This window comes from Heterodontus francisci, chromosome 27 (genome assembly GCF_036365525.1).
Source record: "Heterodontus francisci isolate sHetFra1 chromosome 27, sHetFra1.hap1, whole genome shotgun sequence".
Lineage (NCBI taxonomy): Eukaryota > Metazoa > Chordata > Chondrichthyes > Heterodontiformes > Heterodontidae > Heterodontus > Heterodontus francisci.
The window spans coordinates 10857958-10880253 of record NC_090397.1 but is presented as its reverse complement, the minus strand read 5'-3'; the positions used below and the strand labels follow the sequence as shown (position 1 = coordinate 10880253).

General features: G+C 42.9%; 1 protein-coding gene across 3 annotated transcripts in view; it reads right to left on the bottom strand.

The window, feature by feature from the left end:
* Positions 1-22296, bottom strand: part of tmcc3 (transmembrane and coiled-coil domain family 3) — a 150956-nt gene that overhangs the window by 94251 nt on the left and 34409 nt on the right. Inside the window, exon 2 of one of the 3 annotated variants that reach the window (XM_068058799.1) lies at positions 17104-17191. The exons of the other annotated variants lie outside the window; for them this stretch is intronic. Within the exon in view, the coding sequence (XP_067914900.1) occupies positions 17104-17184 (81 nt within the window). The 5' untranslated portion in view covers positions 17185-17191. The remainder of the gene's footprint in view (positions 1-17103; positions 17192-22296) is intronic. 3 annotated transcript variants of the gene reach the window in all.

The window sequence follows — 22296 nt, the reverse complement described above, 5'->3', positions numbered from 1 at the left end:
GCCCGCCGCCATGGGGATTTTACCTTTGGCCAGTCAGGCATACCAGGCCTGACAAAAGCCACCTGACAAAAGCAGGCGGCTTTCTGACGGCCTATGGGGTGGGAGGGAACCCTCCTGATCAGGCTTCCTGTGCCCGACAGAGGGCCGTCCCAAATGCCCCAACCACCCCCAATGCCTAGCACGCACCCCGTCCCCCCATTCAACCCCCTCTTGCCTCATTGGGGCCCAACCAATCACCCTCGGCGATGCCCCAAAAACTCACCTTCAAACCGGGGCCATCCTTCCTCTTCTTGTGGGTCGCAGTCCCAACAGTGGCCATCACTTCCGGTGGCGCTGCTGGGTCTAAGAGCTGTCGGCCCGCTGATTGGCCAGCAGCTGCATTAGGCAGGACTTCCTGCCTTAATGAGGTGGAAGTCCCACCGAAGCCCAATTAAAGGCCAGGGGACCGTAAAATCCGGACTGGATCCCCAGGCCTGGCGGGGACGGGATTGCCACAGACTTTTTGGTTGGTGGATGGCTGCTGTCTGCCAAGGGAAAAACTATGGCCATTATTTCATTCCTATTTGTGGGACCTTGCTGTGTGCAAATTGTCTGCTATGTTTCCCGCACTTCACAGCAGTGACTATGCTTCAAAACTATTTCATTGATTGTGAAGCAGTTTGGGATGTCTTGAGGCCATGATATATATGAAAGCTTTTCTTTTACCATGCATGCAGTGTAACTACAATTCCATTCTCCATTGTGTACAATAGCTACCTTTCAATAATACAGGACTGCATGCTGAGGCCCTGCAAGGAACCATCAACCACAGCTGCATTGAATAATCTCTGCTCTGTGACGAAATATATGAGATATTCTTCCACATCTAACGAGCACTGCAGCTATCCCACAAGGATGTGACCTTATCTCAAAACAACTGATAAAATATTTACATGAAATAAATTTATTAACCTTAACAACAAACTCAGACTGAAAACACTCTAAAGGTTGTAAGTCTATAAGTACAATGAGATCTAATTTTCAAAGGGCTAGTGAGTGAGATGCAGTTCATGTTGCAATGACTGTAGGAATTAAAGTACTGAGGGAACCAGATCCGCAGTAAATATTTCAAATCGTCACCTCAGTTTGTTTCCCATTTAACAAATTGAGGAGACTGGAGGGGTATAAAATTCAATTTATAACACACAAATATTTTGAGAAAGTGAGGTCACCCTTGCCTTTGAGCGATAATGTAAAATGGGTGATAACGAGACAACAGCTCATTCTACAACTCTCATATTTTTTATTTTCATTGACTTCACTGTGGACAGATCCACACCCAGTATCACATAAATCTCCACCTTCTCCTAAAAAAGCTAAAAATACACATAATCCATGAAATCTTTCAAAATTGTCAATTAACTCAATGCATTGAAGACCATGGAAAACAACATTGGGAGCAGGAGGATGGGGGAGGGGAACGAAGGAATCTGATTGGTGGGGTGCTAATCGAAGAGAGATAAATTCTTTGAAATGCTGAAGAGATCACAGAAAAGAAAGTCTTGCATTTAGTGCCTTTCATGACCACTGGACGCCTCAAAGTGCTTTCCAGCCAATGAAGTACTTTTGAAGTGTAGTCACTGTTGTAATGCAGGAAACACGGCAGCCAATTTGTGCACAGCAAGCTCCCACAAATAGCAATGTGATAATGACCAGATAATTTGTCTTTGTGACATCGACTGAGGGATAAATATTGTCCTGGACGCCGAAGATAACTCACCTGCTCTTCTTCGAAATAGTGCCATGGGATCTCTTACAGCCACTCAAGCAAGCAGTTTAACATCTCATCCAAAAGACAGCACCTCCAACAGTGCAGCACTCCCTCAGTACTACACTGGAGCATCAGCCAAGACTTTTGTGCTCAAGTCCTGGAGTGGGACTTGAACATAGAGACTCGGAGGTGAGGATGCTACCAATTGAGCCACAGCCACAAAATACATTGGAAAAAATCAATTCCCCACTGGTTACACTTGCAGTGGTGTGTGATATGAAAAGTGTCCTTAATGTGCTGTGCACCACACACTTAATAAGACATTAAGAGGGTAGATAGCACCCCAGCTAGGCAATACTGATAACACAGAGACTGGAAATCTATGGGTGAATACTTATCTGTGACAATACCTACGCACAGAGTTAATTTTCCATTGAAGTCTTTAAGATGTATCAGTGTATTGAAACATTTGCTGTATCTACTACTGTAGAAGAACTCATTCTATCAAAATAACAACAACTTGTATTTATATAGCAACTTTCACAACCTCAGGATGTGTCAAAGCAGTTTACAGCCTTGGAAATACCTTTTGAAGTGTAGTCACTGTTGGAATGTAGGAAATGCAGCAGCCAAACTGTGCACAGCAAGCTCCCACAAACAGCAATGTGATAATGACAAGAAAATTTGTTTTTAGTGATGTTGGTTGAGGGATAAATATTGGACAGGACACTGGGGAAAATGCTATAGTTCATTAAATAATGCAATAGGATCAATTATATCCACTCGAAAAGGGAGACAGGGCCTTGGTTTAAACATGTCATCTGAAAGATGGCACCTCTAACGATGCATAGAAAATTGTGCCAAGGTGCTGAGTATCATAGAATCATAGAATGGTTACAGCACAGAACAAAGAACAAAGAACAGTACAGCACAGGAACAGGCCATTCAGCCCTCCAAGCCTGCGCCAATCTTGATGCCTGCCTAAACTAACACCTTCTGCACTTCCGGGGCCCATATCCCGCTATTCCCTTCCTATTCATATATTTGTCAAGATGTCTCTTAAACGTCGCTATCGTATCTGCTTCCACCACCTCCCCTGACAGCAAGTTCCAGGCACTCACCACCCTCTGTGTAAAGAACTTGCCTCGCACATCCCCTCTAAACTTTGCCCCTCGCACCTTAAACTTATGTCCCCTAGTAACTGACTCTTCCACCCTGGGGAAAAGCTTCTGACTATCCACTCTGTCCATGCCGCTCATAACTTTGTAAACCTCTATCATGTCGCCCCTCCACCGTTCCAGTGAAAACAATCCGAGTTTTTCCAACCTCTCCTCATAGCTAATGCCCTCCAGACCAGGCAACATCCTGGTAAACCTCCTCTGTATCCTCTCCAAAGCCTCCACGTCCTTCTGGTAGTGTGGCGACCAGAATTGCACGCAATATTCTAAGTATGGCCTAACTAAGGTTCTGTACAGCTGCAACATGACTTGCCAATTTTTATACTCGATGCCCTGACCGATGAAGGCAAGCATGCCGTATGCCTTCTTGACTACCTTATCCACCTGTGTTGCCACTTTCAGTGACCTGTGGACCTGTACGCCCAGATCTCTCTGCCTGTCAATACTCCTAAGGGTTCTGCCATTTACTGTATACCTCCCACCTGCATTAGACCTTCCAAAATGCATTACCTCACATTTGTCCGGATTAAACTCCATCTGCCATTTCTCCGTCCAAGTCTCCAACCGATCTATATCCTGCTGTATCCTCTGACAATCCTCATCATTATCCGCAACTCCACCAACCTTTGTGTCGTCCGCAAACTTACTAATCAGACCAGCTACATTTTCCTCCAAATCATTTATATATACTACAAACAGCAAAGGTCCCAGCACTGATCCCTGCGGAACACCACTAGTCACATCCCTCCATTCAGAAAAACACCCATCCACTGATACCCTCTGTCTTCTATGACCAAGCCAGTTCTGTATCCATCTTGTCAGCTCACCTCTGATCCCGTGTGACTTCACTTTTTGTACCAGTCTGCAATGCGGGACCTTGTCAAAGGCTTTACTAGAGTCCATATAGATAACATCCACTGCCTTTCCTTCATCAATCATCTTCGTCACTTCCTCAAAAAACTCAATCAAATTAGTAAGACACGACCTTCCCTTCACAAAACCATGCTGTCTCTCGCTAATAAGTTTGTTTGTTTCCAAATGGGAGTAAATCCCGTCCTGAATAATCCTCTCTAATAGTTTCCCTTCCACTGACGTAAGGCTCACCGGCCTATAATTTCCTGGATTATCCTTGCTACCCTTCTTAGACAAAGGAACAACATTGGCTATTCTCCAGTCCTCTGGGACCTCACCTGTAGCCAATGAGGATGCAAAGATTTCTGTCAAGGCCCCAGCAATTTCTTCCCTTGCCTCCCTCAGTATTCCAGGGTAGATCCCATCAGGCCCTGGGGACTTATCTACCTTAATGCTTTGCAAGACACCCAACACCTCCTCCTTTTTGATAATGAGATGACTGAGACTATCTGCACTCCCTTCCCTAGGCTCATCATCCACCAAGTCCTTCTCTTTGGTGAATACTGATGCAAAGTACTCATTTAGCACCTCACCCATTTCCTCTGGCTCCACACATAGATTCCCATTTGGAGACCATTTGGCCCATTGTGTCTATGCCAGCTCTCTGCAAGAGCAACTCAGCTACTCCCACTTCCCTGATCTTTCCCCATAACCCTGCAAGCTTTTCTTTTCAGATGAATATCCAATTCCATTTTGAAAGCCATGATTGAATCTGCCTCCACCACACTCTCAGGCAGTACATTCCAGATCCTAACCACTCGTTGTGTAAAAATGTTTTTCCTAATGTCACCTTTGATTCTTTTGCTAATCACCTTCAATCAGTGTCCTCTGGTTCTCAACCCTTTCGCCAATGGGAACAGTTTCTCTCTATCTACTCCGTCCAGACCCCTCAAGATTTTGAACACCTCTATCAAATCTCTTAATCTTCTCTTCTCCAAGGAGAACAGCCCCAGCTTCTCCAATCCATCCACATAACAATCCCTCATCCCTGGAACCATTCTCATAAATCTTCTATGCACCCTCTCTAATGCCTTCACATCCTTCCTAGAGTATGTCCAGAATTGGACACAGTACTCCAGTTGAGGCCAAACCAGTGTTTTATAAAGGTTCACCTTGTTTTTGAACTCTATGCCCTTATTTATAAAGCCCAGGATCCCTTATGCTTTATTAATCATTTTCTCAACCTGCCCTGCCACCTTCAACAATTTGTGCACATATACCCACAGGTAGCTCTTCTCCTGCACCCCCTTTAGAATTGTATCCTTTATTTTCTATTGTCTACCCTAACCTCTTTTCTATTCCTATTTTTGTCACTGGCACCCACATGGAACATGACAACTGGATCCTCCCCAGTTCCTCTTCAGCCCTGAACCCCACTACATACCTTCCTCCAGTCCGAAAAACAACCATTCACCACTCTTCTTTGTTTTCTGTTACTTAGTCAACTTCATATCCATGCTGCCACTGTCTCTTTTATTCCATTGGCTTCAACTTTGCTGACAAGCCTGTTATGTGGCACTTTATCAAATGTCTTTTGGAAGTCCATGTACACCACATCAACCACATTACCCTCATCAACCTCTTTGTTACCTCATCAAAAAACTCAATCAAATTAGTTAAACGTGATTTGCCCTTAACAACACCGTATTAACTTCTCCAGACGACTGTTAATTTTGTCCCAGATTATCATTTCTAAAACCTTTCCCACCACTGAGGTTAAACTGACTGGCCTGTAATTGCTGGGCTTATCCTTACACCCTTTTTTGAACAAGGGTGCAACATTTGCAATTCTCCAGTCCTCTGGCACTACACCTGTATTTAAGGAAAATTGGAAGATTATGGCCAATATCTCCACAATTTCCACCTTTACTTCTCTCAGTATCCTGGGATGCATTCCATCTGGTCCTGGTGACTTATCAACTTGAAGTACAGCCAGCCTTTCTAACACCTTATTTTATCAATTTTTAGCCTATCCAGCATCTCAACTACCTCCTCTCTCAATATGACTTTGACAGCATCTTCTTCCTTAGTGTAATAGGGTAAGGAAAAAAACAAAGCAAAAAAGGAGATATTAGAAGCGGTAACCAAAAGCTTGGCCAAAGGGATGTGTTTAAAGAGAATGTTAAAGGTGGAAAGGGCAACTGGAGAGACAGAGGGATTGGGGTCTATGTAGCTGGAGTTATGGTGCAGCAAATTCCAGCCTTGCATAAGAGGCAAGAGTCAAAAGTCCAGAGAATTTGAGGGGTGTTTTAGGGCTGGGAAGGTTACAGAGATAGCTGAGGACAAGGTCATGGTGACACTTAAACACAAGGATGAGAATTTGAAAATTGAAGTATATGGGGAACCTGGTGCCAGTGTAGATCAGCGAGGGCAAGGTGATAGGTGAATGGGCCTTGGTGTGATGTAGAATATAGACAGCTCTGTTTGGGATGAGCTGATGTTTACAGAGCTGGAAGAACAGCAATGAAATACTTGAGTCAGGCAGTGACAGAGGTGTGGATGAAGGTTTCACTGGCAGATAAGCTAAGATAGGTATGGAGAAGGAGTGATGTTACAGAGGTGGAAGTAGGCAGACTTTGCGAAGTTGGAAACACAACTTGGGGTTGAATTTAATGCTGAGGTTTAACCTGATACAGTGGCTGGAGAGGGGTGAAGTTGGTGCCTTGGGTTTAGAGCTTGTGCGGGGGCTGAAGTTGATGCCTTTGATCTTTCCAAAGTTCAGTTGAAGGAAGCTGAGGCTCAACGAAGACCGGATGTTGGACAAGCCATCTGTCAGGATAGCAGTGGAGAGGTTGAGTAGGTGGTGGAGAGGTAGATCTGGGTGTTGTCAACATACATGAGGAAGTTGAACCCATTTTTATGGATGATTTCAGGGCTTTGAAAGGGGCAAAAACCCTGATTAGAAAGATTCAGACAGGGAGTTGTAGGAAATCCAGGTAACATTTGTACAAACAGCCAAAGGTGAAATGTTTCCACGTTCATGGCACCTAGTTGAAGGACACACCCACACATATATGTTAGATTTGTATGTCATATTAACAACATACAATATCATATTAACAACAAAGTAAAGTATCAGAAACTGTTTAAAATTATCTGGATATACTCCATATTTTGCATTTTGTTTCTAAATATTTGGAAAATATGAATACTTTTGTACCAGTGGAGAACATAAGAAATAGGAGCAGGAGTAGACCATACAGTCCTTTGCACCTGCTCCACCATTCAATGCAATCATGGCTGATCTACATTATCTCCACTTTCCCTCACGATCCCCTTAGCCCTTGATTCCCTTATAGCCTAAAAATATATCTATCTCAGTCTTGAATATACTCATCAACTGATTATCCACAGCTCTCCGGGATAGAGAATTCCAAAAATTCACAACCCTCTGAGTGAAGAAATTTCTCCTCGTCTAAGTCCAAAATTGCTAACCCCTTATCCTGAGACTGTGACCCCTAGTTCTAGACTCTCCAGCCCTGGAAAGCAGCCTCTCAGCATCTACCCTGTCAAGCCCTCTAAGAATTTTATATGCTTTAATGAGATAGAAATTCCACCCTCAGCCCTACATCCAGCTGCCTTCCTTCGCTCCCCAATCCAATGGTTTATTAGCGGACATAAGCGGGCTGACTGCTTGCTAATGGCTGTTCAACATCAGGGTGCATGGGTAGGAATTAGGGTGGATCTAGTCTAAGTGTCAGGATCCATCTATGACCTGAGCAGGCATTTCCATGCACTTGTGCGTAACATTTAAATCAACAGTTTGAGTTCAATTTTTTGGCCAATCACAGAATATAAGAGAATAAGAAATAGGAGCAGGAGTAGGCCATGCAGCCTCTCAAGCCTGCTTCACCATTTAATACGATCATGACTGATTGTTGATTTCAACTCACTTTCCTGCTCACTCCCCATATCCCTTGATTCCCTTGGAATCTAAAAATCTATCGATCAACGACTGAGTATCCACAGCTCTCTGAGGTAGAGAATTCTAAAGATTCACAACCCATTTCTAACTTCTTCCAGTTCTGATGAAAGGTTATTGGCCGGCAATGTTAACTCTCTTTCTCTCTCCACAGATGCTGCCAGACCTGCTGAGCATTTCCAACAGTTTCTGTTTTTATATTAGTATGATATGGAACTTGCAGCTGACATTGATCCAACAACATTGCTGCTGTTGCCCATCTCAGTGGTAGAGGTTTCAGGGGTGGATGGTAGCCCTGGTGATTTGCTAAAGTGCATCCTGTAGATTGTATACACTGCAGCCACAGTTCACTGTTGGAGGAGAAAGAGGCAAATATTGAGTCCAGTGCTGGCGCAGCGATGGAGTGAACTGCTCTCTCCTGCATGGTGCCAAGCTTCTGTAGTATTATTGTAGCATCACCCATCCAGAGGAGTGGTGGGTATTCTATTAGACTCCTGCCTTGAAGGTGGTATTGTCTTTTCATCAGTCGTGTGCCATTCAACATAACGTGTCTGCACAATGTGTCTCAGTCCCTTTTCAAATGTCTGACCTTCCCTCAGGTTTGTGGGCCTTTCTTAAATCCTGGTCCAGAATAAGGCAGAAACTCAACTCATCATCCCTCATGCACCAAGAAACTTGTTGAATCATATACGTATATTCCGCAGTTATTTGATATACTTTCCCCCTCTTCCTCCCAGCTACCATTCTTTGATAAGACACAGACTGAAAACTCTGTGGTAACTTGTTCTGTTCCGTGCTCCCAGCAAAAGCATCTCAAGAATTCATGCACATGCCCTCATGATTTCCCACCCACTATTATTTCACGCACAAAGGTAAACATTTACCCTACAGGCTGTAGAGATTTCAGCTCCATACTAATAATATAAAGGCTGTCAAAACATCTTGCATCACCATAACTGGATTCACCAGTTTCCACTACTAAAGCAAGATGATTCCACAAAGAATCCAAGTGATTTGTTGCAATGTAGAGTGTTACCTGTGACTATTCTGCAGTCAGAACTTGTAACAATATCCTTCAATGAAGTGTTAGATCAAGACCAAAACTAGGGGCCATAAATATAAGTTGACACTAATATATCCAATAGGAAATTCAACAACTGCTAGCACCTTTAACATAGTAAAATGTCCCGATCTGTTTCAGCAGAAGCTTCTTTACCAAGTGAGTGTTGGGAATGTGTAACTCGCTACCACAGCGAGATGTTGAGATGAATAGCACAGATCATACAATTCCAAAATAATACAACTCATAAGGAGGCCTTTTGGTCTATTGTACTTACGACAGTTCTTTGAAAGAGCTATTCAGTTAGTCTCACTCCCGTGCTCTTTCCCCAAAGCCCAGCAAATGTTTCCTTTACAAGTGTTTATCCAATTCCCTTTTGAAACTCATTAGTGAATCTGCTTCTACCACCCTTGCAGAGAAGCTAGATAAACATGAGAGGGAGAAAGGAATTGAATATTATACTGTTAGAGTTAGATGAAGAGGGGTCCGAGGAGGCTTTTGTGGAGCAGAATAGCTGAATGGCCTGTTTCCGTGCAGCACTTTCTGTTTAGTTGTAGGTAAAGATCCCTTGGCACATTCATAAAGTGTATGAGCCCCTCATGCCTGTACTGCCATTGAATCAGATCATGGTTGATCTGTACCTCAAAAAAGATCAGGAAGTTCTCGCCATATCCTGGCCATTAATTCTCCCTTGACAAACACCATCAAAAACAGATATTTTGATAAATAGAATTTATTGCTTGTGAGATCTTGCTGTGCACAAAATGGCTTATCTATTTATCTAATAGCCACCACACTTCAAAAGTAACTCATTGTTTGAGTAATGTTGTGATAAACCTCTCAGAGAAATGGTAAGATTATAAAAATTTAAGGCTTCCTTTTTCAATAATCATTGACTTGTTAAATTTTCAATTTGGCTGACCAAGAAAACTGTTTTGCTGGGTAGACATCTTAAACTTGCAACTAACATAAGTAATCCAGTACCTCAAGCAGGCAACTCTTTTCTTTTGGGGTCAAGGGTTGCTAGTCTGATGTTTGAGTCAGGCAGACTTTCAGTAATGCTGATTGACCAGTCAGCATGGCTCACTACTGGACCTGCAGGAGGAGAACTGTCATTGAGAGCTGAGGCTTCCATTTGGTTCCAGATAACCCTGTAAGCCAATGACACATTGGGTACGGTCATCCCAAGTGGACCAGCAGAATGAAGCTCATCAGTGCTGATGGGCTTTCAGCTGGGTAAATGCCAACAGCATCTCTGCACACAATTTGACTCTTGCCAACCAATACCTAAACTCTCTGGATTTAGGTAGATAGGGTGTCACTGTAGGGAGAGAATGCAGACTCCACGATGACCAAACTGAAACCTTACCTGTGCGGTTCCTTCTAGTTGAGTTTGGACATGAATATAGTAATGAGTGAGGCCAATTAAAGCCTGGACCTGGAGATTTTGCTCAATCATGCTGGTTTTATCAGTGCAATGCCCCCAATATCGGTTTAACCAGTGATAAATATCACAGAATTTTAAGCGCAAATTGCATTTGGCACAGCCCGAGTTTCTGCCATCTTTTCTGCTAGTTTTAGAAACATCATGCTAGAAGCAGGCCCCACCCACAACACTGGCCACGGCCCCAGTGTGAATTAATCACCAGTGGGAGTTTCCGTTAATTGTGCTCACCTGCAGGAGGCTCCAAACATTATGCTGGAACCTTTGGACACTAATAGGTACATCTTGAAAGGTTTTGAAAGATATTTTTTTTACATTTACTAAGGAACTGACTACTGCACTCCAATCTAACCAGAAAATCATTTTGTATGTTTTTAAATTAATTTTAAAGTGGACTAACATTAACTAAAAGAGCTTATTTATTGTGATAAACCCATTTTCAGCTGTGTTAAATCAAATTTTACCATGGGGGTTACTGCTCTTAAATATATTAATAAGAACTTTTTAAAGCAAAATTAAAACAAAACATTGCTTTAATATGTTGCCCAATTGTGCTGGTTCATGGTAGATTTTACATTCAGTGATATGCAAATGAGTTTGAGTGGAAATCCGGTGGACAAAATGGCACAATGTTGGCCGCAATGTGCACTCAAAGTGGAAAATCTCCCCTTGTAATTATTTAACCTAATAACACTTGAGTATGCCATCCATCAAAACCAAAACCACCAAAACTCTTGGTTAGCAAATAAAATTGGTTAGGATCAAGAACCCCGTAGAGGAGCAAGAAGGAGGCAGTTTGATATGTTGGAACTCGATTGTGGAATCATTTATCTGGAAACTCATGGTAAATTTTTTAAACTCATACATTAAATTGCAATAAAATACCCGATAGCCTTAAAATAAATAGTCTGCTCCACATGGGCTGCAATCCTGTGGAGCAGGTCGCCCATCATTCTAGAACCTTCCGGATTGTCATTCTACAATGGTGCGAAAACCAGGCAGGTTCTGCACCACATTACAACCTAGGTGCTGCAGGCCACTATTGGCCTCATTGTGTTGCCTTTCCGTTTCAATTATTAAAATATTTGTTGCGTCAGCAGGGGTGTTGGACAGACTCTCATAGTTTACCTGCATGTTTCATTTGTTGTGGAATCATAAACCAACCTATAGAAGCCACTATACAGTTCACTGTATATGTAATGTACATGGAAAAATCCTTCCATCTGTTCAGCAGCACCGATTGGCTAATTTGCTCTACACAATGCTAAGCACCTTAAAGGGACATCATCTTCACAAGAAAGTATGTAGCACATGATGGATAAAGGGCTCAATATATTTGCTCAGCGCCGCTTTAACTGGTGTTACGCAGACTTATGTTGATTCCCCAAGGGCAGACAGAATCAGTTCTGATGAAAGGCCACTGACCTGAAACGTTAACTCTGCTTCTCTCTCCACAGATGCTGCCAGACCTGCTGAGTATTTCCAGCATTTTTTTGTTTTTATTTCAGATTTCCAGCATCTGCAGTATTTTGCTTTTATTTTAGTGACCTAATCTTGTTCCTGCAGTGCTATCTGTTTGCCAAAACATGTCTTAACAAACAGTTCTTCATGCAAATGGAGCCCTTTCTAATTGTAAAAATGCAGTATGTTACTGATGCTCGGGCTCTTGAGAAAGGTGGCTCCAAGTCCCAGCCACATTTGCATGCAATTCTCTTTTATAATATGCAACATTTGTGTTTTGCAGATAACGTAATGTGGGAACAAATGGGAGCACATTCCCCAGCGCTTGTATTGGGGGAGATATTTTAGCAGCTAATAAAGATACTGGATAAACCAATTCTGCATATATAAAAAGAGTGAGGTAGATGTACACAATTGAGCTGAACCAAGGACTCTGTACTGTAGTTAAATGAAAGAAATCTCTTGTAGTATTCCACCAGAATAAAACATACCATATCCTTCAAACGCGAAAGGGGAATTCAGCACTGAAAGCAAATGGAGGCATCAAACATACCTCACCTCTATTTAATGAGCATTAAAATCTCTGAAATTTTGGTCAAGGTGATTATAAACACAGCTTTCCAGAACTCAACCTTAAACTAATTAAATAGCACATTAGAGGTAATTGAGCATTAACTAGTGCCTGACATAAGTTACTGAACATCAGAGCATTAACTAGTCTTTGGCTTAAATTACTGAACGTTAGAACCTAGTACCTGGCCTAAGAACATGAACATAAGAGTACTAACTAGTACCTGATCTAAGCTACTGAACAGTAAACAATTAACTAGTACCCCAGGTCTGAGTTACTGAACATTAGAGCACAACCTAACAGCTGGTCTACGATACTGAACATTAGACGTTAACTAGTAGCAGGTCTCAGTTACTGAACATTAGGACATTAACTAATACTAGGTCTCAGTTACTGAACATTAGACGTTAACTAGTACCAGGTCTTAGTTACTGAACATTGAAATAAGAGATTCTTTGTTCAGAAGCTAGTTTGGTTTTGCAATGTGATTGCCTTGTGTGAACACACACTGCTTGCTCTCCATGACACTCTGTCATACCACTGTACTTGAGCAGATCCTGATTGTTAAAACCGCAGACTGTTGCACCATCCCAGTCAGACCAGCTGCTTACATGACATGATTACACAATCCACATATATTTGTCATGAAATCCTGTTCATAACAAGAGCAACAACTTATATTTGTATAGTGCCTTTAATGTAATAAAATGCAATGAGGCGCTTCACAGAAGCATTATAAAACAAGGTATGATACTGAGCCACATAAGTGGATATTAGGTTAGATGACCAAAAGCTTGGTCAAAGAGGTAGGTTTTATGGAGTGTCTTAAAGGAGGAGGGCGAGGTGGAGAGGCAGAGAGGTGTAGGGAGGGTATTACAGAGTTTGTGGCCGAGGCAGATAAAGACATTGGTGGTGATTAAAATCAGGGATGCACAAGAGGCCAGAATTAGAGGAGCGCAGATATCTTGGAGGGTTGTGCGACTGGAGGAGATTACTGAGATAGCGAGGGGCGAGGCCATGGAGGGATTTGAAAACAAGAATGCGAATTTTAAAATCAAGACATTGCTTGACAGGGAGACAATGTAGGTCAGCAAGCCCCTGGGTGATGGGGGTATGGGACTGGGTGCAAGTTAAGACACGGGTAACAGAGTTTTGGATAACTTCAAGTTTATGGAGAGTAGAATGTGGGAGACCAGCCAGGAATGCATTGGAATAGTCAAGTCTGGAGGTAACGAAGGGGAAATTCTCCACAGGTGACAACATATCGTCAAATGGGCCTCAACAGGTGATTTTCCCCCACGATTTATGTCAAAAATATCACACTTTTGAAGAGAAATTCAGCTTTTCACCTTATTTATCAATGACTTGGATGAACGAATATAGTTATTTATCAAAGTTTGTGCAAGACACCAAGTTAGTTCTGTGGATGGGAGGAGGCAGTTACAAAGGGACATAGACAGATATTAAGTGGTTGGACAAAACTATGGCTAATGAAGTTTAATATGGGCAAGTGTAAGGTCATTTACTTCAGATCTAAGAAAGATAATTTGGAGTATTTTCTTAATGATGAGAGACTAGCAACGGTAAAGCAGCAGAGAGAATCAGGTGACTATGTACACCAATCACTGAAAGCTAGTGGACAGGTTCACAAAGTAATCAAAAGGGTGGAATTTTGGTCATTATCTCAAGGGGGTTGAAATACAAAGGAGAGGAAGATACGCTTCAGATGTACAGAGCCTTGGTCAGACACCATTTGGAGTATTGTGTTCAGTTCTGGGCACTTCAGGAAGGAAATAATGGCCCTGGAGAGCAGATTCACCAGAACGGTACCAGGGATTAAAGGGTCAAGTTGTGACAACAGGTTACATAAACTTAGCTTCTATTCTCTTGAGTTTAGAAGATTGAGGGTGATCTAGTGAGGTGTTTAATATGATAAAGGGATTCCAGAGGGTAGATTGAGAGAAACTATTCCCTCTGGTGGGGGAATCCAGAACATACCCTTAAAATTAGAACTAAGCCTCTCAGGAGTGAAATCAGGGCGCTAGCCAATTGGATACAAAATTGACTTGGTGATAGGAAGCAGAGGGTGGTAGTGGAGGGTTGTTTTTCAGATTGGAGGCCGGTGACCAGTGGTGTGCCGCAGGGATCGGTGCTGGGCCCTCTGTTGTTTGTCATATATATTAATGACTTGGATGAGAATGTAGGGAGCATGATTAGTAAGTTTGCAGATGACACCAAAATTGGTGGTATAATGGACAGTGAAGAAGGTTGTCTAAGGTTACAACAGGATATAGATCAACTGGGAAAGTGGGCAAGGGAGTGGCAAATGGAATTTAATGCAGACAAGTGTGAAGTGATGCATTTTGGGAAGTTAAACCAGGGCAGGACATATACAGTGAATGGCAGGGCCCTGGGGAGTGTTGGTGAGCAGAGTGACCTTGGGGTGCAAGTACATAGTTCCCTGAAAGTGGCAACACAGGCAGACAGGGTGGTGAAGAAGGCATATGGCATGCTGTGTGCAGTTCTGGTCGCCGCACTACAGGAAAGATGTGATTAAGCTAGAGAGGGCGCAGAAAAGATTCACAAGGATGTTGCCTGGTTTGGAGGGCTTGAGTTACAAAGAGAGATTGGTTAGGCTGGGTCTGTTTTCCCTGGAGCGAAGGAGGCTGAGAGGGGACATGAAAGAGGTATATAAAATTATGAGAGGCATAGATAGGGTAGATAGCCAGAGTCTGTTTCCCATGGTAGGGGTGACTAAAACTGGAGGGCATAGATTTAAGGTGGAAGGGAGGAGGTTTAAAGGGGATCAAAGGGGTAAATTTTTCACACAAAGAATAGTGGGTATCTGGAATGAGCTGCCTGAGGAGGTGGTCGAGGTAGGAACAGCAGCACCATTTAAGAGGCATCTGGACAGGTACTTGAATGAGCTAGGCATAGAGGGATATGGAATTAATGCAGGCAGGTGAGATTAGTATAGATAGGCATTATGGTCGGCATGGACGCGGTGGGCCGAAGGGCCTATTTCTATGCTGTACGACTCTATGACTCATGAAGGGCTGTGATAATCTGGATCTCTCTCTCTAAAAAGCCGTGGATACTGGAGGTCAATTGGAGCTTTTGAGATTGAGAGTGATAAGTTTTTGTTGGGTAAATGTATCGAGGGGTATTGCGCAAAGTTGGATAAACAGAGTTGTGGTACAGATCAGGCATGGTCTAATTGAATGGCAGTTTAGGGTCAAGGGACTGAAAGGCCTACTCTTGTTTGGATATTTGAGTTAGTTTCCTGGCAAATCTCCACTATAAGAATCAACATCATTGGGGTTCAATGGATGTTTCTGACAGTCACACTTTCCAAGGTGAAGGGTCTCTGTGCCAGTGGATCAAATACTTTTCTGCTTGGTACATCTGAGGGGCCATTTTCCTACTCTGCATTCCTGGCAGTGGCTCATGGGCTGAGAACACGTGCTGCTCATGACCCCTGCTGGGAGCAATGGGTCAGAACATCGGAATTCCAATGTCAACGGCATGAGGTGAGGTACAGCAGCTCCTGATACAATGTACAGCTCCCTCTATGTCTCCTTACATCCCAGAGGAGATCTTCTCTTCTGCTGTAATAATAATCTATTAAACATCTTCACCGGCAACTTCCTCGAGGTTCTCTTGATCAGCGTCGTAACCTTGGCAGCTAGAGGTGTAAAGAAGGTTTCAACCGAGATTCCCTCCAAGTTTCAGTGGCTGATCAGGAGGACCTCGCCCCTCACACCCACCCCACCCCCACCCCCCCCCCCCCACCCAACGCGAGGAAAGGTGCTTATGCTTGTTTCAGACTTACTGTCTGCTTTTACCCCCAATACATTCCTGTGTCCACGTTTGTAATGGTAATTACTCATGTAAAGGGGTCACACAGTAATTACACCCTTCCCAAGGAGGCACTACAAGAGGGTGACATGCTTACATAGGCAGTTCCCATTAGAAATGTTGACATAAGAATTTATAGTGGATAAAGTGGACAGGCAGTGGACAGATACAAGATTTATAATATATTATAATAGATTAAAGTTAGACTAAAGATACCATTGAACAATTTAAAAGAACAAAATGCCTTGCTTATTGAGAGTGGGGGGAGGGGATGGTGAGAGAGAAGAGGAGGAAGGCAATCAGGAGTGAGGAGTTTCGGAGAGGTGAGGCAGTGATCAAGAGTCGGGGAAGGTGATTTGGAGGGCGGGTGATCAGGAGGGGGAAATTGGGAGGGGAGAGGGAGGGGGTGATCAGGAGGAGCTGATTCGGAGGGGGTGGGTTGGTCAGATGGAAGCATTCAAGAGGGACAGATAGGATGGGGCCTATCGGGAAAGGGGTGATAATTGGGAAGGGGGGGGGCGATTGGAAGAGGAATTATGAGGAAAGGGGAGATTGGGAGGGGGAGATTGGGAGGGGGCATTTGGAAGGAAGAGATAGCAATCAGGAGGGGTGGGCGATCAGGAGCAGGGATTGGGAGGTGGGGTGGGGTGGGGATGGGGATTGCGTAGTGGTCTCTGGCATTGCAGTGAAGCTGGGAGGGGCACTCCTACTCCTCCCATCTCCACATCCAGGGAAGTATTTTTGATGAAAGTGTTTGCATTTACGGACTGATAGTTGGACTGCATGTAGACCACATTTTCTTGAAAGCATCTGACACCGGCTGTGTTCAAAGCAGCTCAGTTTTACAAAGGGGCCTCAGTCAGGTGGTAGGTGCCCTATTTGCATATGCAAAGGGTCTAATGCCTGTTTCAGGCACAGGCTCTAGACGCCTCTATTTCTGCATTTACCAATAGGGTGGACAGCGCATCTCCAGTGCGCAACGACTGCATACGTGCTTCATCCACCATATTGGGTGCTTCGGTTTCCATTTTGTATCTGAAAAATGGACATAGCGCCATTAAATTTCTGGGCTTTTATAGTTTATATCTTGCACATCAATCTGTGCTGATTTAGCAAAAATGATGGCTGAATGATTATCTTATATTTTAAAAACTGCTGTTCATTCTTAGCAAGCAATTCAATTACTCTATTCAGCACTACAATCACAGACCTGGGCTGTCCTCTCAGGTTGCTAAGCATTTCAGTTGCCATGGTGCTCAAATTAATGGAACATTTTCGACAGAAATCAAGAGAGAAAGAACCAATCTAGTCATCCACTGATAACTGAGATTTGACAAAAAGGTAATTATATTCTAAAATTTGGAAAAAGGAGGAAAGCTGAAAAGATTATGCGCTGAGAATCTCAGAAACAGATGGACCTCAATGTGGAGACTCTATACAGATAAATCTTAAATAACCATTTACTGCTCATCTACTGCTGAAACCCTCATCCATGCTTTTGTTACCTCCAGACCTGACTATTCTAAAACTCTTTGTGCTGGTCTCTTATCACCCACCCTCTATACCCACTCCATATCCTAACTCGCACCAAGCCCTGTTCACCCAGCACCCTGTGCTCGCTGACTTCAGGTGCATTCTTATTTTCAACTCCCTCCACGGCCTCACCCTTCCCTATCTCTATTAACTCCTCCAGCCCAACAACCCTCCAAAGTCCCTCAGCTCCTCCAATTCTGGCCTCTTGTGTATCTTGCACTTCCTTCACCTCACCAATGGCTACCGGGCTTTTGGCTGCCTCTGGAATTCTCTCCGTAAACCTCTCCACCTTCCTACCTCAAACTCTTCCTTTAAGATGCTGCTTAAAACCTTCCTCTTTGACGACATGTTTGATCACCTGATCCAACGTCTCCTTCTTTGGCTCAGTATCAATTTTTGTCTGATGGCACTCCTTGGGACTGCTATGTTGAGGACGCTATACTAATTCTGGTTTGAGTTGTTGTACTCTCATGGATATTAATGTGGATGAACTGGGTAAGATTAGCTGCTGCTGAGCCGCCTCAATAATGTGTGAATCAGTCACAATAGGGAGAATTTTCACTTGCCAACGCCCTGGGAGTGGGTGAGGGGTCCATTATCATAGGGAAACCCCACGTTTTAACTCCATAGATGGTGACTTCTGGTCCCTGCCCAGAAGTCAGCCTGATTGACAAGGTTGGCATCCAGTCAGATAGGGAGCGCTCTGGAGGAAGCCACAGGACCGGGTAAATCAGGGGGTCCATTTACCGAGCTATTGGGTTTGTATGGTGGAGGTCTGATGGTGGGGGTGCTTGAGCGGCCAGGAGGAAGAACTCGTGCTCCTTCTGCCTACAAGCAGTAATGTGAAGGCATCGGCCTTCTCCCTGAGGCCTGGGAAAGCCAGCCAGCCACAGTTAAACCTGCAAAGCAGGTTAAATTTGAGGCTTCCAGCCTCATTAGCATATTTAAAATGCCATCCTTCACTTGCCCCTACCCATCTCGGGATCGCTCCTTGTCCCACTTCAGTACAACCTGGAAGTAGCTGAGTTGGATCCAACTTCCTGACACACTTAGAATTTTTACCTATTTAGCGCCCCCCCCTCACCCCTCCCCACCCGCTCACCCATGTTAAAACCCCCCCAGTATCAGAGAGGAGAGGAACTAGCATTGAAACTACTGATGCACAAAGCATGTTCCTTTCAAAAAAACATTTCATCTTGTTTTCTGACAACACAAAGTATCACCCAGCAACATCCCACTCAGACGAGACAGACAGAATTGAAAATAACTACTTATTTTGAGTGGGATTATTTTCAGCTCTTAGATACATATCATTCATGTTTTAAATAAATATTACAATTACAATTATAATCGTTGGCTGGTTTTTACTGGAGCCATAGAACATCCTGTTGTTTTACCAGGTTTTGCTGCATGAAAGCAATTTGCATATAATTGAAACAATTGCATGATCTGGTGACAGAAATAACCCTTGTTCCTGAAGTAGATCAGTAAAATATCACTAATTTAATATTTTAAGGACAGGTGATCAGCTAAGTGGCCATTAAGATGATTAAAAATACCACATTTTGGATTATTACTGACAACTATTTGTGTAATTATCAATGCCAAAGTATTCTCTATTGTTACTTGTTTGGAACAAAGGAATAGGACTAGGCCATTTAGCCCTTTGTACCATCTACCCACCTTTGCCTTATATCCCTTAATGCCTTTGGTTAACAAAAATCTATCAAAACTCGGATTTAAAATTAACAACAACCTTGCATCAACTGGCTCCAATTTTTAGACTATGCCTCCAATTCGGGACTCCCCATCCAGCAGAAATAGTTTCTATCTACCCTCTCTGTTCCCCTTACTATCTTGAAACCTTTGATCAGATCACCCTTTAACCTTCAAAATTCCAGGTAACACACCCTATTTTGTTTAATCTCTCCTCATAATTTAACCCTTGCAGTCCAGGTATCATTCTGGCAAACCTACGCTGCAATCCTTCTCAGGCCAATATATCCTTCCTAAGGTGTGGTGCCCAGAACTGCTCACAGTTCTCCAGGTGTGGTCGAACCAGGGTTTTGTATAGATGAAGCATGACTTATACCCCTTTGTATTCTAGTCCTCTAGAATTCCATCAGCCTTTTTGATTATCTCCTGTACCTGTTTATGACATTTTAATGATTGGTGTACCTGGACCCCCAAGTCTCCTTAGAGCTCCACTGTTTCTAGCTTTTCACCATTTAGAAAGTATCCTATTCTATCCTTTTTTAGGTCCAAAGTGGATGACCTCACATTTGCTTCCATTGAAATCCATTTGCCAGTTTCATCCATTCACTTAATCTATCGATATTTCCTTGCAATTTTATGCTTCCATTTATACTGCTTACAATGCCACCTATCTTTGTGACATCAGCAAACTTGGATATGTAGCTTTCTATCCCATCATCTAAATTGTGAATGTCTGCAGTGAATAGTTGAGGCCCCAACACATATCTTTGCAGGACATCACTAGTCGCATCCTGTCAATTACAGTACCTGCCCATTATCCTTACTCTCTGTGTCCTGCCACTTGGCCAATTTCCTAACCAGATCAATAATTTGCCTTCAATTCCATGAGCTTCAACTTTAGCTAACAGTCTCTTATGAGGAACTTTATCAAATGCCTTCTGGAAGTCCATATAAATAGACATTCCCCTGTCAACTACTTTAATTACCTCTTCAAAAAACTCAATCAGATTCATCAAGCATGACCTACCCTTTACAAAACCATGCTGATTCTCTCTGATCAGCTGAAAATTTGCAAGGTGTTCAGTCATCCTATTCTTCATTATAGACTCTAGTAATTTCCTGACAACAGATATTACGCTATCTGGTCTATAATTCCCTGGTTCCCCTCTCTCACCTTTCTTAAATAACAGAGTAACATGCACAATTTTCCAATCTAAAAGGACGATTCGCGAATCAAGAGAACTTCGCGAATCAAGAGAACTTGGGAAGATTTAAAAAACAAAATACTGCAGTTCTGCTGAAAGGTCATCGACCTGAAACATTAATTCTGTTTCTCTTTCACAGATGCTGCCAGACCTGCTGAGTATTTCCAATATTTTCTGTTTTTATTTAGAAGATTATAGTTACGACATCTGCAATGCTCACAGTTATTTCCTTTAAAACCCTGGGATGGAAACCAGCTGGTTGTGGGGATTTGTCAGTCTCTAGTGCCATTATTTTCTTCATTCCTGTTATTTTACTTACAATAATTTTGGTGAGTTCCCTTCCATGATTCATTTGCCCAGTTTATTGTGGACAGTCTCTGTCTCATCTTGTTGAAATTAATCTTAACGAAATCTAGAATCTTAGTAGCTGTTTCTCACTTTCAAACACCAAATTTACCACATTCATATTATAATCACTATTAGATAAATGTTCATGCACAATTAGGCTGTTAACTAAATCTGGTTCGTTACTCATTACGAAATCACATATAGCCTGCCCCTTTGATAGTTCCACGACATTTTATTATATTACAGATGCAAAGAGGCTTAAAGGGGATTTGGAAAGACTTACTGAGTGGGCAAGAACATGGCAGATGGAATACAATGTGGAAAAATATGAGGTTATCCACTTTGGTAGGAAGAGCCGATGTGCAGAGTATTTCTTAAATGGTAAGAGATTAGAAAGTGTAGATGTACAAAGGGACCTGGGTGTCCTCGTCAATAAGTCACTGAAAGCTAACACGCAGGTGCAGCAAGCAATTGGCAAGGCTAATGGTATGTTCGCCTTTATTGCAAGAGGATTTGAGAGGGTAGTGAAGTCTTGCTCCAATTGTATAGAACCTTGGTTAGACCGCACCTGGAGTACTGTGTGCAGTTTTGGTCCCCTTACCTTAGGAAGGATATTATTGCCATAGAGGGAGTGCAACAAAGATTCACCAGACTTGTTCCCAGGATGGCGGAACTGTCCTATGAAGATTGGGGAAACTGGGCCCGTGTTGGTTGATCTCATTGAAACCTACAAAATACTAAACTGGATAGACAGGATAGATGCAGGTAAGATGTTTCCCCTGGTTGGGGAGTCTAAAACCAGGGGACACAATTTCAAAATAAGGGGGAAGCCACTTAGGACAGAGATGAGGAGAAATTTCTTGACTCAGAGGGTTGTGAATCTTTGGAATTCTCTACCCCAGAGGGCTGTGGAAGCTCAGTCATTGAGTATGTTTAAATCAGAGACTGACAGAATTCTAAATACCAATGACATAAAGGGATATGATGATAATGTGGGAAAAAGGCTTTGCAGTGGATGATCGTATTGAACGGCGGAGCAGGCTCGATGAATGACCTACTCCTATGTTCCTATGTTCCTAAAACTATCCTGGACATACTCAAGAAATTCACTACCTTTCTGATGAGAGGTTGTCTGCTTAGCCTAATCTATATGAAAGTGAAAATCCTCCATTTAAACCACTCTGCCTTTGCTACATGCATTTATACATTCTACCACTTGACAGCTGCTATCAGGGGGCCTATACACAACTCCCACCACAGTCTTAAATCCTTTTCTATTTCTTAATTCTACCCATAAAGTCTCCGCTGCCTGCTTACCTCTCATTATACCCTTTCTTA